Source organism: Aegilops tauschii, chromosome 5 (genome assembly GCF_002575655.3).
Source record: "Aegilops tauschii subsp. strangulata cultivar AL8/78 chromosome 5, Aet v6.0, whole genome shotgun sequence".
NCBI lineage: Eukaryota > Viridiplantae > Streptophyta > Magnoliopsida > Poales > Poaceae > Aegilops > Aegilops tauschii.
In genome coordinates, this window is record NC_053039.3 from 285477525 (window position 1) to 285492077 (window position 14553).

Below are 14553 nucleotides of genomic sequence, written 5' to 3' on the forward strand. Positions count from 1 at the left end.
CAGCCTAAAATAAGTCCCTTGAATCCAAACACCCTCTGAGGCTCTGTTCGGTTTGCAGGATCAGAAAACATAGGAACAAAAAATGTAGAGGAATAGGGAAAACAAGCACATATGAAACTGAGGAATTTTAAATAGAGAAATAGTCAGGAGTGAACCGTTCGGCGGTGATCAAAAGAAGCTGGACATCACCACAGTTGTGACCCATATCTTGGGTTTATTTTTTATTTGGCTGCAGACTTGACTCTCTCACACTCCATGCCACATAATGAATATTTTATTGGATTAGACGTCAGAACCAGTGTGTTGCCTCGGCCAACCGCGATAAACAAGAGGTCTGATTGGATGTTTCTTTTCTCGTGAAATCTGTAGGAATCACATAGGAATCGAGACATTCCAGAGTTTTACTGCTCATTTTTCCTTCACTCCGAACACACCAAAGGTAGAAAATAGCACAGGATCAGATTCCTTTGAGTTTTCCTCCGGACCGAACGCAGCCTGAGAGGTCAGCAGTAGGAAGTACTCCCTTCGTTCCTCAATAACTTTTTAAAGATTTTAATATGGACAAAATGATTGAATCTACACTTTAAAATATATCTATATAGATCCGTATGTAGTCCATATTGCAATCTCTAAAAGGACTTATATTTTGGAAGCGGAGGGAGTATTTTACATGAGCTTGTGGTGTCGAGTGAGGGGTGCTAATGTAGCTGCATATCTTTGTGCTAAAAGAGGTAGATGCCTTTGGCTCAATAACACTCCTACGTTCCTTAGCGATACTCTAAGGCAAGATTGTAATCGTAATCTTTGATCGATAGAGCTTATGGATTCAAAAAAAAGGAACAAGAAGTATGAAGTTGGATGTTCAGCTATAAACAGGGTCTCAAACATGCATCATGATTCGAGTACAAATTGAAGTTCACCGCGAACAAACTAATCAGCGACAGTCTGACAGATACAACATACAGCGAACCTTAGCAGGTGAAAAATCTAGGGCTGCGTGAATGAGCTAACAAACCTCAATCTTCATGCCCAACTCCGGCACAACCTGGTATATCGGCAGGGGAACCGAGTCCACAACCTTGAGATGCAAAGCCCTCACGTTTGCCCACTTTTCTGGCACCTTCTCCACAGCAGCCTCCACTGCCGCCATCACGTTCTCGACGTTCTCCTCTTCCTCCATGTCCATCTTGCCCACCTTGATCCCCGAGCAGGTACCGGATCGCAGGTAGAGGCTAGTGGAGCTCAGGACATTGCGAACCTGCTCCGGCCATCCAGCCCGGGTGAAGTCGACCGTGAGTGGGGCCTTTTTGTTGGAGTACAGGGACTTCCCGAGGAGGCAGGGCAAGATCGGGAGCAGGGCGCGGTCGGCGAGGAAGAGGTCATAGGAGGCGGCCAAGCGGCGGCGCGAATCGTAGGGGTGGTAGTCGGTCCGCAGGGCAGAGAAGGGGATGACCTCCGAGACGGGGAGCTCGAGGGACCTGGCTGCGTCAAGGATGGCGGCGCGGCGGGGGATCCGGAGCCGGCGCGGTCGTCGAAGATGACGCAGACGGAGGCGGCCGAGTGGGCAACGACGGGGTGCGGGAGCGGGAGGAGGTGCGGCTTGGTGGTGGGCTTGGGCGGGACGCGGCGGAGCGAGAGCTGGAGCACCACGACATCGTCGCGCTCGTCCGCGAGCAGGTTCGGGGGTGCCTCCGCCGCGCGCTCGCGCATCCAAATGTTCTGCGACACCACGGCACTGGCCACCGTCGCGCGGGGCACCTTGTGCTCCACCTTGGTCTTTTTCTGCGGCGGCGGCATGGCTTCAGCGGCAGAGTAGTTTAGGGTTCACCGTGGCGGGGATGCAGGCGGTTGTCGATGGCGTCAGGAGAGGCAGACTGCCGTCTGTACCGGCATCTCAGAAGCGAGCGAAGCCCGTGGGAAGGCGACAAAGGTGGACGATGATGCTCAAAGGGGGCATAGAGAGAGGTGGCTGATGGAGGAGGAGGCTCTGTGCCGAGGGCATGCGCACGATCCTGGGCAAGAGGAGTGGAGGCCTCGCGGCGTATGGGACAGAGTCATAGATTTAGCCATTGGGGGAGAGAGGGCACATATTTACTTTTTTTATGGGGGAGGTAGGGCGGAGATGGCTTAGCGAAGGGGAGGCTGCCGAGGCTGAGGCATATTTTTTTGAGAAACTGAGGTGGACGTCTGGGAACAAGCTAAATTGGAACGGAACACAAGCTCAATTTAGGCCTAGTTAGGCCCAATCAACGACGAGACGCCATGGTAAAGGTTGCGCTCAACGTGACCCGGTGCTACTGGCACTAGACGACTAGGCAATCTGGTATGTACGCTTCTTGAATCGAACGGCTAGCAAGTTGAAATCGCTGTGGAGAGTTGTAGCTAGCTCTGTTTACTGCTTTGTAATTAGTTGTCCTTCTCTTACGAGCACGCGCGTGGAAAAACCCAAAGCTTTCCCCTTCTTCTTCAAGTAATGAATAGACTCGTAAGCACTGAGAACATTATCCATTATAAGCTTTCCAGGTACAAACGCTGATTGCTCCTCTTAGATGATCTCATCCAAAACTGGCCTCAATGTCATCGCTAGAACTTTAGCTGTTGTCTTGTATAATACATTAGACAACGAGATGGGTCGGTACCGTTCAAGGTTCTGGGCCTACTTCACCTTGGGTATAAGAACTAGAATTGTACTATTAACCTCTTTCAGCATTTCCACTCCTTCCATTACTATTATCCTCTTTCAGCATTTCCTCTCCTTCCAGTAAGGTTCTCACTGCCTTGCTAACTAGAGAGGAGGCTCAAGCAAGGCAACGATCTAGAGTACAATATCTAAAAGAAGGGGACATGAATACGGGGTTGAATGGGATTACTTGAAGGCGATTATGACTAAGCTAGGATTTGCTTGTGGCTGGATTAATTGCATTATGGCCTGTGTTGAATCAGTTACTTTCTCTGTGAGGGTGAATTGGCAATTTTCTGAAACGACCCCATCTCTCAGTACCTTTTTTCTGTTGTGTGTGGAAGGGCTAAGTTACTTGATCAAGGAGTATGGAGAGAGACACCTCTCGAAAGGAATAAGCATTGGAATAAATTCACCTTGGGTGTCACACCTTATGTTCGCAGATGACTACATTCTATTCTCACAAGCGACGCAACAAGGAGCAATGAGACTGCAAAATATTCTGGATCTCTACCAACAAGGATCTGGACAAATGGTGAACAATAGCAAATCTGCTATATTTTTTAGTGCTAATTGTGATGTTGATGTGAAACAGGTAATCCACAATGAGACCGGAATAACCACTGAAGCCTTGGTGGAGAAGTACTTAGGGCTCCCAATGGTCCTAGGTAGGTCTACGGATGAACACTTTGAAAGTATTGTTACAAAACTGAAAAGTTTAGTTCGTGAATGGTCTCCAAAACTCATGAATGGTGCAGCTAGAGAAGCCCTTGTCAAGCTGTTTGCCAAGCGATTCTGACTTATTCTATGAGTTGTTTTCAGCCCTCAAAGATGCTATGCAAGAAAATAGCGAGTATTGTGGCTCGCTTTTTTTGGGGAGGTGATGAACAAAAGAAAAGATGCATTGGAGGAAGTGGAAGGAGATTGCCATTCCAAAATCTCAAGGTGGCATGGGCTTCAGAGACTTCCCACGTTCAATCAGTCCTTCCTAGCTACTCCCTCCGTCCCAAAATAAGTGTGAGTATAAACAAGCATGGAGGATGTTAACAAATCCGAAGTCATTATGTGCTCTGGTACTCAAAGGAAAAATATTTTCACAACTGTGATTTCTTGGAAGCGAGGGTGCTCCCATGTCTGGAGAGCAATACTGCACCATAGAGAGGCTTTGCTGGTTGGCCTGATCAAACGGGTGGGGGTGCCACTTCAATCAATCCTTGGGCAGATTCATGGATACCAAACAACCCCAATCTGAAACCCATGGTCAAAAGAACGGGGGCAACTCTAAATAAGGTGACTGAACTTATACTAATGAAGACATGCCAAAGGGATGTTCAGAGAGTACAAGCACATTTAGAACGGAAGATACATGGGGTTGGCACCTTGAAAAGAACGGGTGTTTCTCAGTCCGTTCAACATACTGAGTGCTGACCACTAAACAAAGGATTGCAACCGCTCCGGGAGGATCTGGAGGCGATGTCAAGATGTTCTGGAAGAAATTATAGGGCCTGCCGGTACAACCTAAAGTCAGGAGCTCGTGGTGGAGCGATCAAGAAATATATCCAGTGCAAGGCTATTCTAAAGGAACGCCACATGGAACAGATCGACTTCTGCGAGGACTGCGGAGCTCAGGAAACTATCTTCCATGCCCTCTTTTAATGTACTTGGGCACGGATATTATGGCAGGAGCTGAACAGCAGGACAGGCCTCAAAGTACCATCGCTACATCCTGATTCCTGGGCTGCTGATATTGTTGAGGGGAAGGTGATACAGAACGTTGATGCATGGATCTTGTGTGGCTGCGGGCTGTCTGGACTGAGCATAACGCACGTCGGCGTGGTGAACGAGGCAAATCAATCATGGCCTCGGTCCTTTGGGAAATCGACACCACGACTGATTTGGCTCTGACCGGGGATGGGGCGAGACATAAACCTCGTAAGGTGCGTCCAATATGGAAACCTTCTGAAGTGGCAGAGACCAAGATGAATGTTGATGCATCATACTCGGAGGAAGAAGGAACTGGTGCAGCAGGACTTGTGTGGAGAGACAGTGCTGGGACATTTCTGCGAGGACAAGCAATATGGTATGAAATAGCTGTAAGCCCTTTGGTAATGGAAGCTCATGCTATCCGAGATGGGGCCATTATGGCAGCAGAAAGAGCCGTACTGAATGTACATATCGAAACTGATGCCAGCAGGTTATCAAACTTTGGGAAGATAAAAACTTTGAGAGGGTGCTTGGATACGTTTTAGTCCCATGACTAAAAGTAGTGGGACTAAAACTTGCTAGCCTCATCCATGCTTGGATCCAAATACTAAAGAGACTAAAATCAAGTTAATGAGCATTTATTATCCTCCAAATCCTCCAGTCCAGAACTCGCAGGTGTTAAAGGAGAGGAGTTAAATGAGGAGAGAGAGGACTAATCCACATTTTAGTAGGCGTACCCCTGACTAATTTTTTTTAGTCTCAAGACTAGTTTTAGCCCCTCTTTAGTCAAGGGTGCTTGGAACTTTAGCCTCTTAAAGAGACTATTTTTGGTCAGACCAAAATAAGTCCCTTGGATCCAAGCACCCTCTGAGGCTCTGTTCAGTTTGCAGGATCAGAAAACATAGGAACAAAAAAATGTAAAGGAATAGGGAAAACAAGCACATATGAAACTGAGGAATTTTAAGCAGAGAAATACCAAGAGTGAACCGTTCGGCGGTGATCAACAGAAGCTAGACATCACCACAGTTGTGACCCATATCTTGGGTTTATTTTTTATTTGGCTGCAGACTTGACTCTCTCACACTCCATGCCATATAATGAATATTTTATTGGATTAGACGTCAGAACCAGTGGGTTGCCTCGGCCAACCGCGATAAACAAGAGGTCTGACTGGATGTTTCTTTTCCAGTGAAATCTGTAGGAATCACACAGGAATCGAGACATTCCAAAGTTTTACTGCTCATTTTTCCTTCACTCCGAACACACCAAAGGTAGAAAATAGCACATGATCAGATTCCTTTGAGTTTTCCTCCGGACCGAACGCAGCCTGAGAGGACAGCAGTAGGAAGTACTCCCTCCGTTCCTAAATAACATTTTAAAGATTTAAATATGGACAAAATGAGTGAATCTACACTTTAAAATATATCTATATAGATCCGTATGTAGTCCATATTGAAATCTCTAAAAGTACTTATATTTAGGAAGCGGAGGGAGTATTTTACATGAGCTTGTGGTGTCGAGTGAGGGGTGCTAATGTAGCTGCATATCTTTGTGCTAAAAGAGGTAGATGCCTTTGGCTCAATACCACTCCTACGTTCCTTAGCGATACTCTAAGGCAAGATTGTAATCGTAATCTTTGATCGATAGAGCTCATTGATTCAGAAAAAGGAACGAGAAGTATGAAGTTGGATATTCAGCTTTAAACAGGGTCTCAAACATGCATCATGATTCGAGTACAAATTGAAGTTCACCGCAAACAAACTAATCAGCGACAGTCTGACAGATACCACATACAGCAAACCTTAGCAGGTGAAAAATCTAGGGCTGTGTGAATGAGCTAACAAACCTCAATCATCATGCCCAACTCCGGCACAATCTGGTATATCGGCAGGGCAACCGAGTCCACAGCCTTGAGATGCAAAGCCCTCACGTTTGCCCACTTTTCTGCACCTTCTCCACAGCAGCCTCCACTGTCGCCATCACGTTCTCGACGATCTCCTCTTCCTCCATGTCCAGCCTGCCCACCTTGATCTCCGAGCAGGTACCGGATTGCAGGTAGAGGCAAGTGGAGCTTAGGACATTGCGGACCTGCTCTGGCCATCCCGCCCGGGTGAAGTCGGCCGCGAGTGGGGCCTTTTTGGTGGAGTACAGAGACTTCCCGAGGAGGCAGGGCAACATTGGGAGCAGGGCGCGGTCGGCGAGGAAGAGGTCGTAGGAGGCGGCCAAGCGGCAGCGCGACTCGTTGGGGCGGTAGTCGGTCCGCAGGGTAGAGAAGGGGATGACCTCCGAGACGGGGAGCTCGAGGGACCTGGTCGCGTCAAGGATGGAGGCGGCGGAGGGGAATCCGGAGCCGGCGCGGTCGTCGGAGATGACGCGGACGGAGGCGGCCGAGTGGGCGACGACGGGGTGCGGGAGCGGGAGGAGGTGCGGCTTGGTGGTGGGCTTGGGCGGGACGCGGCGGAGCGCGAGCTGGAGCACCACGACTTCGTCGCGCTCGTACGCGAGCAGGTTCGGGGGTGCCTCCGCCGCACGCTCGCGCATCCGGTTGGTCAGCGACACCACGGCGCTGGCCACCGTCGCACGGGGCACCTCGTGCTCCACCTTGGTCTTTTTCTACGGCGGCGGCATGGCTTCGGCGACAGAGTAGTTTAGGGTTCACCGTGGCGGGGATGCAGGCGGTTGTCGATGGGGTCAGGAGAGGCAGACTGCCGTCTGTACCGGCATCTCAGAAGCGAGCGAAGCCCGTGGCAAATGGAGGTGGGAAGGCGACAAAGGTGGACGGTGATGCTCAAAGGGGGCATAGAGAGAGGTGGCTGATGGAGGAGGCGGCTCTGTGCCGAGGGCATGCGCACGATCGTGGGCAAGAGGAGTGGAGGCCTCGCGGCGTATGGGACAGAGTCATAGATTGAGCCCTTGGGGGAGACAGGGCACATATTTTCTTTTTTTGATGGGGGAGGTAGGGCGGAGATGGCTTAGCGAAGGGGAGGCTGCCGAGGCTGAGGCGTTTTTTTTTAGAAACTGAGGCCGATGTTCTAGGAACAAGCTAAATTGGAACGGAACACAAGCTCAATTTTGGCCCAGTTAAGCTCAATCAACGACGGGACGCCATGGTAAAGGTTGCGCTCAACGTGACCCGGTGCTAGTGGCACTAGACGACCAGGCAATCTGGTATGTACGCTTCTTGAACCGAACGACTAGCAAGTTCAAATCGTTGTGGAGTGTTGTAGCTAGCTCTGTTTACTGTTTTGTAATTAGTTGTCCTTCTCTTACGAGCACGCGCGTGGAAAAACCCAAAGCCTTCCCCTTCTTCTTCAAGTAATGAATAGACTCGTAAGCACTGAGAACATTATCCATTATAAGCCTTCCAGGTACAAACGTTGATTGCTCCTCTTAGATGATCTCATCCAAAACTGGCCTCAATGTCATCGCTAGAACTTTAGCTGCTGTCTTGTATAATACATTACACAACGAGATGGGTCGGTACCGTCCAAGGTGCTGGGCCTACTTCACCTTGGGTATAAGAACTAGAATTGTACTATTAACCTCTTTCAGCATTTCCTCTCCTTCCAGTACTATTAACCTCTTTAAGCATTTCCTCTCCCTCCAGTAAGGTTCTCACTTCCTTGCTAACTAGAGAGGAGGCTCAAGCAAGGCAACGATCTAGAGTACAATATCTAAAAGAAGGGGACATGAATACGGGGTTGAATGGGATTACTTGAAGGCGATTATGACTAAGCTAGGATTTGCTTGTGGCTGGATTAATCGCATTATGGCCTGTGTTGAATCTGTTACTTTCTCTGTGAAGGTGAATAGGCAATTTTCTAAAATGACCCCATCTCTCCATACCATTTTTCTGTTGTGTGTGGAAGGGATAAGTTACATGATCAAGGAGTATGGAGAGGGACACCTCTCGAAAGGAATAAGCATTGGAATAAATTCACCTTGCGTGTCACACCTTATGTTCGCAGATGACTACATTCTATTCTCACAAGCGACGAAACAAGGAGCGACGAGACTGCAAAATATTCTGGATCTCTACCAACAAGGATCTGGACAGATGGTGAACAATAGCAAATCTCCTATATTTTTTAGTGCTAATTGTGATGTTGATGTGAAACAGGTAATCCACAATGAGACCGGAATAACCAATGAAGCGTTGGTGGAGAAGTACTTAGGGTTCCCAATGGTCCTAGGTAGGTCTACGGATGAACACTTCGAAAGTATTGTTACAAAACTGAAAAGTTTACTTCGTGAATGGTCTCCAAAACTCATGAATGGTGCAGCTAGAGAAGCCCTTGTCAAGCTGTTTGCCAAGCGATTCTGACTTATTCTATGAGTTGTTTTCAGCTCTCAAAGAAGCTATGGAAGAAAATAGCGAGTATCGTGGCTCGCTTTTTCTGGGGAGGTGATGAACAAAAGGAAAGATGCATTGGAGGAAGTGGAAGGAGATTGCCATTCCAAAATCTCAAGGTGGCATGGGCTTCAGAGACTTTCCCACGTTCAATCAGTCCTTCCTAGCTACTCCCTCCGTCCCAAAATAAGTGTGAGTATAAACAAGCATGGAGGATGTTAACAAATCCGAAGTCATTATGTGCTCGGGTACTCAAAGGAAAATATTTTCGCAACTGTGATTTCTTGGAAGCGAGGATGCTCCCATGTGTGGAGAGCAATACTGCACCGTAGAGAGGCTTTGCTGGTTGGCCTGATCAAACAGGTGGGGTGCCACTTCAATCAATCCTTGGGCAGATTCATGGAAACGAAACAACCCCAATCTGAAACCCATGGTCAAAAGAACGGGGGCAACTCTAAATAAGGTGAGTGAACTTATACTAATGGACACATGCCAATGGGATGTTCAGAGAGTTCAAGCACATTTTGAATGGAAGATACGTGGGGTTGGCACCTTGAAAAGAACGGGTGTTTCTCAGTCCGTTTAACATACTGAGTGCTGACCACTAAACAAAGGATTGCAACCGCTCCGGGAGGATCTGGAGGCGATGTCAAGATGTTCTGGAAGAAATTATGGGGCTTGCCGGTACCACCTAAAGTCAGGAGCTTGTGGTGGAGCGATCAAGAAGTATATCCCGTGCAAGGCTATTCTAAAGGAACGCCGCATGGAACAAATCGACTTCTACGAGGACTGCGCAGCTCAGGAAACTATCTTCCATGCCCTCTTTGAATGTACTTGGGCACGGATATTCTGGCAGGAGCTGAAGAGCTGGACACGCCACAAAGTACCATCGCTACATCCTAATTCCTGGGCTGTTGATATTGTTGAGGGGAAGGTGATACAGAACGTTGATGCATGGATCTTCTGTGGCGGCGGGCTGTCTGGACTGAGCATAACGCACGTCGGCATGGTGAACGAGGCAAATCAATCATGGCCTCGGTCCTTTGGGCAATCGACACCACTACTGATTTGGCTTTGACCGGGGAGGGGGCGAGACATAAGCCTCGTAAGGTGCGGCCAGTATGGAAACCTTCTGAAGTGGCAGAGACCAAGATAAATGTTCATGCATCATACTAGGAGGAAGAAGGAACTGGTGCAGCAGGACTTGTGTGGAGAGACAGTGCTGGGACATTTCTGCGAGGGCAAGCAATATGGTATGAAACAGCTGTAAGCCCTTTGGTAATGGAAGCTCATGCTATCCGAGATGGGGCCATTATGGCAGCAGAAAGAGCCATACTGAATGTACATATCGAATGATGCCAGCAGGTTATCAAACTTTGGGAAGATAAAAACTTTGAGAGGGTGGTTGGATATGTTTTAGTCCCATGACTAAAAGTAGTGGGACTAAAACTTGCTAGCCTCATCCATGCTTGGATCCAAATACTAAAGAGACTAAATCATGTAAATGAGAATTTATTATCCTCCAAACCCTCCAATCCAGAACTCGCATGTGTTAAAGGAGAGGAGTTAAATGAGGAGAGAGAGGACTAATCCACATTTTAGTAGGCGTACCCCTGACTAAATTTTTTTAGTCCCAAGACTAGTTTTAGCCCCTCTTTAGTCAAGGGTGCTTGGAAATTTAGCCTCTTAAAGAGACTATTTTTAGTCAGACTAAAATAAGTCCCTTGGATCCAAGCACCCTCTGAGGCTCTGTTCAGTTTGCAGGATCAGAAAACATAGGAACAAAAAAATGTAAAGGAATAGGAAAAACAAGCACATATGAAACTGAGGAATTTTAAACAGAGAAATAGTCAGGAGTGAACCGTTCAGCGGTGATCAAAAGAAGCTGGACATCACCACAGTTGTGACCCATATCTTGGGTTTATTTTTTATTTGGCTGCAGACTTGACTCTCTCACACTCCATGCCATATAATGAATATTTTATTGGATTAGACGTTAGAACCAGTGTGTTGCCTCGGCCAACCGCGATAAACAAGAGGTCTGACTGGATGTTTCTTTTCCCGTGAAATCTGTAGGAATCACACAGGAATTGAGACATTCCAAATTTTGACTGCTCATTTTTCCTTCACTCCGAACACACCCAAGGTAGAAAATAGGACAGGATCAGATTCCTTTGAGTTTTCCTCCGGACCGAATGCAGCCTAAGGTAAGCAGTAGGAAGTACTCCCTCCGTTCCTAAATAACTTTTTAAAGATTTTAATATGGACAAAATGAGTGAATCTACACTTTAAAATATATCTATATAGATTCGTATGTAGTCCATGTTGAAATCTCTAAAAGGACTTATATTTAGGAAGCGGAGGGAGTATTTTACATGAGCTTGTGGTGTCGAGTGTGGGGTGCTAATGTAGTTGCATATCTTTGTGCTAAAAGAGGTAGATGCCTTTGGCTCAATAACACTCCTACGTTCCTTAGCGATACTCCAAGGCAAGATTGTAATCGTAATCTTTGATCGATAGAGCTCATTGATTCAGAAAAAAGGAACGAGAAGTATGAAGTTGGATGTTCAGCTTTAAACAGGGTCTCAAACATGCATCATTATTCGAGTACAAATTGAAGTTCACTGCAAACAAACTAATCAGCGACAGTCTGACCGATACCACATACAGCGAACCTTAGCAGGTGAAAAATCTAGGGCTGCGTGAATGAGCTAACAAACCTCAATCTTCATGCCCAACTCCGGCACAACCTGGTATATCGGCAGGGCAACCGAGTCCACAGCCTTGAGATGCAAAGCCCTCACGTTTGCCCACTTTTCTGGCACCTTCTCCACAGCAGCCTCCACTGCCGCCATCACGTTCTCGACGATCTCCTCTTCCTCCATGTCCAGCCTGCCCACCTTGATCCCCGAGCAGGTACCGGATCGCAGGTAGACGCAAGTGGAGCTCAGGACATTGTGGACCTGCTCTGGCCATCCAGCCCGGGTGAAGTCGACCGCGAGTGGGGCCTTTTTGGTGGAGTACAAGGACTTCCCGAGGAGGCAGGGCAAGATCGGGAGCAGGGCGCGGTCGGCGAGGAAGAGGTCGTAGGAGGCGGCCAAGCGGCGGCACGACTCGTAGGGGCGGTAGTCGGTCCGCAGGGCATAGAAGGGGATGGCCTCCGAGACGGGGAGCTCGAGGGACCTGGCCGCGTCAAGGATGGGGGCGGCGGCGGGGGATCCGGAGCCGGCGCGGTCGTCGGAGATGACGCAGACGGAGGTGGCCGAGTGGGCGACGACGGGGTGCGGGAGCGGGAGGAGGTGCGGCTTGGTGGTGGGCTTGGGCGGGACGCGGTGGAGCGAGAGCTGGAGCACCACGACGTCGTCGCGCTCGTCCGCGAGCAGGTTCGGGGGTGCCTCCGCCGCGCGCTCGCGCATCCAGTTGGTCAGCGACACCACGGCGCTGGCCACCGTCGCGCGGGGCACCTCGTCCTCCACCTTGGTCTTTTTCTGCGGCGGCGGCATGGCTTCGGCGGCAGAGTAGTTTAGGGTTTACTGAGGCGCGGGGCCTTATTATCTGGCCACGGGAATGGCCCGGCCCAGGGCATAGTAGTTGGGCTCAAACCTGGTCAAATGGACCGGACCGGCACGGCACAACCATAGTTATACGGGCCAGGTGTAAATTGGCTTTCAACTCAAAAAAACGGAAAAACTAACGCCCACACGTGTGGCATCTTGCACATCGCCCACACGCCTCCATCACCACTCATTTTGCCACGTAGGAACAGATGACATCAGCAGGAATCTTTTTGGTTTTTGGCTTAATTTTTTTTATCTCCTAATTAAAAAATCAAATCAAAAATCCGTTTTCACCATTAAATCCGTCTCGACGAGATCTTCAAAACTAGACCCCATGTTGATATGTTTCGATGAAATTTTTTTGCCCAGAAGTTGCCATGATGTTTACACTGTAGTTGCCATAGTGTTTAAACTAAAGTTGCCATGTGGCAATTTTAGTTTGTAGAGCATGGCAATTTTAGTTTTTTTATGACGGCAATTCTAGTACTTTGAACATGAAAATTATTTTTTGTATGAACCATGGCAATTTTAAGTGCATGTATCATGGCAATTTTAGTTTATGGTTCATGGCAAGTCTAGTTTCTTAATTTCCCGTTTTATAATATGTCAAAATTTACTTTTAAATGTAGAAGAAAATAGCTGAAACATGTCATGGCAACTTCAGTGTAAACATCATGGCAATTCATGTGCAATAGACATGGCAACTTTTAACTCAAAAAAAATTCGTCGAAATATATTGATATGGGATCTAGTTTCGAAGATCTCGTCGCGAGGGATTTAATGGTGAAAACGGATCTTCAATCGGATTTTTCATTTAAGAGATAAAACATTTTAAAAACTGAAAATCCAAAAAAATTCACACATTCATGCATGCGGTGACGTGGTGCAGTCCGTGTGTTATAAGGCGTGTGGGCGGTTTTGACTCCCACCACACGTGTGGGCGTTAGCGTTGTCAAAAAAAGTGTAAATCGTCTTTGTCTAAAAAAAGGTGTAAATCGGCTAGAAAACGAGGTTCCAAGCGCGGCCTAACTTGGAAGCCCAACCCACCCAGTTACCTATTATAGAAAAAAGCTTTCGCCCTTCTTTATATAAAAAGCAAACCAGCACACGAACAACCACACACACAAACAACGAGCACCATAGTCTACACCATAGTCCGGTTACCCTGCCGATAGGTAGAGACCAATTTGGTTGTGTGAGTTGACTCAAGAGTAAACCTACCATTGGCAGTTCGAGAAGTTTTGCACAAGGGTTCTTGACCAGTTCTACTATGATAGTGTTGCCCGAGATGCCGCTCAACCAGTCCTCTAAACCCTTCCAGAGCACCATCTTTGTCACACGAAGGTTTGTACCTGTTTGGGCAAATATTGATGAGCATAAACACCTCGTGATTGATTGTTGTAGTCACCACAAGAAAAGGTTATGTGCTGCTAGAAGTGTGTTCTATGCATGTCCTCTCTAGGACGTACACAAATAGGTTTGCTTGCACGACTAACATTTGGTGGCAAATCATGGCCATTTAGTTCCCAGTTATAAAAAATATATATGTTTCGTGTACTACCAGAAGCTAGAAGGTGACTCCTCCTTGTCGATTGGGGGGTTATGGTTAAATGACCCCTTGCCCTTAACGACTAAGACGACCCTCCAGTTGCATCAATTGTACAACTATTTATCCGATGAGTACAGAAAGAAATACTATTGAGTATTTTTGGAAGAGCAGAGATTTGAAAGACAAGTTTTCTCAACCTCCTACATTTTTATTATTCTGGTCTAGAATACAGGAGACTATAAAGGACAATTTTGTTGAATACCACAATGTGACTAAACAAATAAATTAGTTAGCACTTAACACATCCGTCCGAGTTCAATCTTTCATAATATAAAATACTAAATTCCATTTCTTTCCATAATTTGGGTTAATTTAGGAAAATGGGTTCACCAGACACATGGCAGAGCAGTGCTGTAACAATATTAGCACTTAGCACATCCATCCTTGTTTTATCTTTCATACATTCTAAATTTCATTTCATTTTCATAATTTGGGTTAGTTTAGGAAATTGGGTTCATCAAACACATGGCAGAGCAGTGTTGTGACATGAAAGTAGGTAGGCACTACTAACGCTACTCTGTAAGGCCTAAATAGCTCCAGTGCTCCACCAAGAGCTTCAAGTCACTTACCCTCATTATGTCTTTACATTGGCATAAGCATTACCCCTATTTGTATCCTCAAACGAGTAGACATAAGGAGTAATGGACGCAAA

General features: G+C 47.3%; 1 protein-coding gene and 2 pseudogenes across 1 annotated transcript; all 3 read right to left on the bottom strand.

Moving 5' to 3' along the window:
• Positions 1-293: 293 nt before the first annotated feature.
• Positions 294-1913, bottom strand: LOC109773900 (uncharacterized; annotated as a pseudogene).
• A 4151-nt stretch (positions 1914-6064) lies between these two features.
• On the bottom strand, positions 6065-7108 carry LOC109773901 (uncharacterized; annotated as a pseudogene).
• Positions 7109-11289: 4181 nt separating this feature from the next.
• LOC109773907 (uncharacterized) lies at positions 11290-12276 on the bottom strand. Its single transcript, XM_020332634.3, has one exon. The coding sequence runs from the start codon at positions 12236-12238 to the stop codon at positions 11447-11449; it is 792 nt and encodes a 263-aa protein (XP_020188223.1). The 5' UTR covers positions 12239-12276; the 3' UTR covers positions 11290-11446.
• Positions 12277-14553: the final 2277 nt, after the last annotated feature.

Excerpts from the sequence above, each read along its gene's own strand:
- LOC109773907 (XM_020332634.3), bottom strand. The coding sequence starts at position 12,238 with ATGCCGCCGCCGCAGAAAAAGACCAAGGTGGAGGACGAGGTGCCCCGC.